Below are 3,665 nucleotides of genomic sequence, written 5' to 3' on the forward strand. Positions count from 1 at the left end.
CACACACACATGCAAGCAGACACACACAACACACATATGCATGCAAGCAGGTTAGCAGACACACACACACACACACACACACACACACACACACACACACACACACACACACACACACACATACAACATGCAACACACAACACACGCATGCAAGCAGACACACACACACACTCACTCACTTACTAACAGGCATGCAAACACACTCGCATGCAGACACACACACACAGAAGCAGAAACACATTCGCACATGTACATGTGCATGCACACATACGCACAGACACACACTGCTTCAGTTTGCCTTCCCTATGCTATTGAAGCCTGGGCAGTGGTTCTCTGTGGTTCCAACGGTTCCATGTGTCTGTGGTGCTTAAAGTATGTCTTTGCCGCAAGTAATAACTCTGACTGCCTGTCTGTATACGAAGCTCTTTGTGTGTTTCGCTATGGCAGTGCGGCCGTCTGAAGGAAAGAATGCCTAGCTGTGATGTTGGGGAACAAAGACCGGCTGCCAGGGCTGGATTAATGCACAGGCTAGATATGGCTGCAGCCAAGGGCCCCCCACCTCCCAGGGCCCCCCTGATTGGCCAAAAGTGACAGAAAAGAAAAAAAAACATGCAATATTCAAAAATATATATCTTTCTTATTCAGTACAGTTGGTAGACATGCTATCCTTGAGCCCTAGATCGTAATTACTACACTGTCTATGTAAATCTGTCATGAAATGTGCCTTCTGGGGGGCCCACAGCAGCCTGTAGCCTGCAGCCTGCTGCTGCTCTTCCTGTGAACTGTTGAGGCGCAGGGTGGTCGGTTGGTCGTTTCTGCCTCTGGCAAGCGTGCTCTCTTTCTCACAGCATACTGTATATATTTTCTTTCTTTATGTCTTTATGTCTTTGTATCTGTCTTTTTTCGTTCTCCCGCTTTCATCTGGTTATCAGCAGTGAACTTGATGACGTTCAATATAAGTCTTTCTACCTTGTTTTTGTGGAGTTAGAAAGTGGAATGTCAAAATTCGCCCTAACCCGCAATAAAAAATGAATAAAAATAAATCCTGGATCTGGATTGTGATCCAGATCAGTGTTTCCCAACCTTTTTTATGCTGCGTACCCCATAATAAATTTTGTCATATGATGAGTACCCCTCTCATTCATGCTCTATATCTGTCCAATCCCAATGTGACTACACTCCATATATTTGTCATTATTACATTTTTCCAAGTACCCCCTGAGGTGTGCTTGCGTACCCCTAGTGGTACACGTACCCCTGGTTGGGAAACACTGATCCAGATCACCACCAAAATTGTCACTTGTTCCTTTTTAATAGCTCCACAAAATTTTATCTAAATCCGTTGACAGACAAACAAATAAACAATCAAGCAAACAAACAAACCAACGCGACCGAAAACGCAACCTCCTTGGCGGAGGTAATTATTGACAACCATGCAGCCAAAGTCCAATTACAGTGACTGCACTAATGCAAAATGTATGTTACCTTGGTCTTTCATTTTCTCCTGAGGGGGCAGTTGATTTATTATTTTTTATTATCTATGACCTCCACTGAGGAGGTTATGTCCTTGCCTGCATTACCGGTAATTTGCCTGTTTTTTTTTTTAGCTATATACCTATAAGTTATTAACCCATTGTTCAAACATTTGTACAGTTTGCCCATATTTTCCCTGCCTTGATTAGATTAGTTTTTTGGTCAAAAGGTCAGGATGTAAAAAAAGGCAGAATATTAACTTGGGAAATCACATCCGCATGATAAAAGAATATCACGGGTATTAGCTGTAATTAGGCGGGAGCCTATCTAAATGACATCAGTAATCTCAGGTGTCTTAGATCTTACTCATAAAGCACTGCTGCACGTGCCGTGCTCTCCTCTCTCTTAACCCATTCTAGCCTAAGCCCTTTTTGGGAAAGGTGCCCTCTGCCTATTAATACCTAAGTATGCTAAATAAGTTGCATTTAAAAGCTAGGACACTCATTTTACATTAGAATGTTTTCATTCAGCTTTAACATACCCACATTTTTAATAGAGTAGAGTAGAGTAACATTTATTAATCCCGAAGGAAATTTAGGCTGCTGTAATAAAAAGCTCAAATCTCAAAAGCCTGAATGCAGCGTACTGTATATGTCACTCCAGGCTAAAATGGGTTTAAAAAAAAAGATGGCTGTTGAGCGTTCACAGTGGGCTGCCATGTGACAAGGAAGCAGTTATCACCTGATATACTCTCAGGATTTCTCTCTCAGCACCCTCTAATCACACTGGTTGCTATTTCGAGACCCTTTGTTCCTGAAAGCTGTTTGAAACGTGCCTTATGTATCTTTTTTTTTTACTTCACACTGCAGTATTGTAAAAAAAAAAAATGGAAGATGTGTTCAATTAACACGTATGTGAGGGAGTTCTCACTGCCATGTTTTTCTTTTTTCACAAACAGTTACTCCTCTTTTTTCTGTGGAACAGTATGCCTTTTTCAGGGGTGCATTCAGGTGCTCTCTCTCTCTCTCTCTCTCTCTCTCTGAAAATGAAAATGAAAAAATAATGGCACTGTGAATGTCTTCCTTTTGTCTTCTCATCATCATACCCTCTTTCTCCCCTCCTGCACCCACCTCTCCTTCATTCTCTCCCTCTCCCCATGTGCAATGTGCAATAATGTGTATTAGGTCTTTGTTTATGTCTTTTATCTATGTATCTAGGCCTATGTAAGCTGTGAGACACCTTAGTTTCCCTTTGGCATTAATAAAAGTACTCTACTCTACTGTATTCCCCCTGTCAGACAGAGATGCTCCAGGAGACGGTGCGTCTGGAGTGTGAGGAGAGAGAGGGGCTGACGGCGGCCCTGACCGAGGCCAAGGAGCAGCTCCTGAGGCTTAGGCAGCAGGCCGCTCAGTCCCCCCCATCATCCTCCTCCACCTCCTCCACCTGCACATCCTCCTCCACGGTCCCGCGCCTCCCCCAGAGACCCTCTCCACCCACCCCGACTTCCTCAGCCTCCACCCCCAGGGGGGCGCCGGCACAGAGACGCAGCAGCGCTGGCTCCTGGCACGGCCACTCCCAGACCACTACGCCCACCTTGCCCAGGCTCAGTGTGGATAGAGGCCCCGGCTCAGCCAGCGAAGCACACAGACGCATCGCCATGCTCATGGGCAGGAAAGACTCCAGAATGTAGCCGACACATGAACACTCAGACAATAGACTTACATAGTGTTTGTCACGTACACACGTACAAACTCTCATACACACTCTCTCTCACACACACACACACACAAACACACACAAGCACACACACACAGATTTATACACATACAGGGACACAATCACAATACACACACCTGGTCATAACACATACACACGCAGGCGCGCATGCACACACACACACACACACACACACACACACACACACACACACACACACACACACACACACACACACACACACACACACACACACACACACACACACACACACACATTTATACACATAAAGGGACACAATCACAATAGACACACCTGGTCATAACACACAAGCACACACAGACACACACACACACACACACACAAAGAGGAACAGAAACGTCACAAACACCTGGTCACAGGCACACAAATGCACATTCGTGCACACACACTTTCACACACATTCCCTCTTAGCCAGACTGAGGCTGAAGTGCTGC

The 3,665-nt window shown here is 45.1% G+C and overlaps 1 protein-coding gene across 1 annotated transcript in view; it reads left to right on the plus strand.

Moving 5' to 3' along the window:
* Nucleotides 1-3,351, plus strand: part of lekr1 (leucine, glutamate and lysine rich 1) — a 167,091-nt gene extending 163,740 nt beyond the window's left edge. The window contains exon 13 of the mRNA XM_063205317.1: nucleotides 2,771-3,351. Coding sequence (XP_063061387.1) covers nucleotides 2,771-3,163 — 393 coding nt within the window. The 3' untranslated portion in view covers nucleotides 3,164-3,351. The remainder of the gene's footprint in view (nucleotides 1-2,770) is intronic.
* Nucleotides 3,352-3,665: the final 314 nt, after the last annotated feature.

This window comes from Engraulis encrasicolus, chromosome 8 (genome assembly GCF_034702125.1).
Source record: "Engraulis encrasicolus isolate BLACKSEA-1 chromosome 8, IST_EnEncr_1.0, whole genome shotgun sequence".
Classification (NCBI taxonomy): Eukaryota; Metazoa; Chordata; class Actinopteri; order Clupeiformes; family Engraulidae; genus Engraulis; species Engraulis encrasicolus.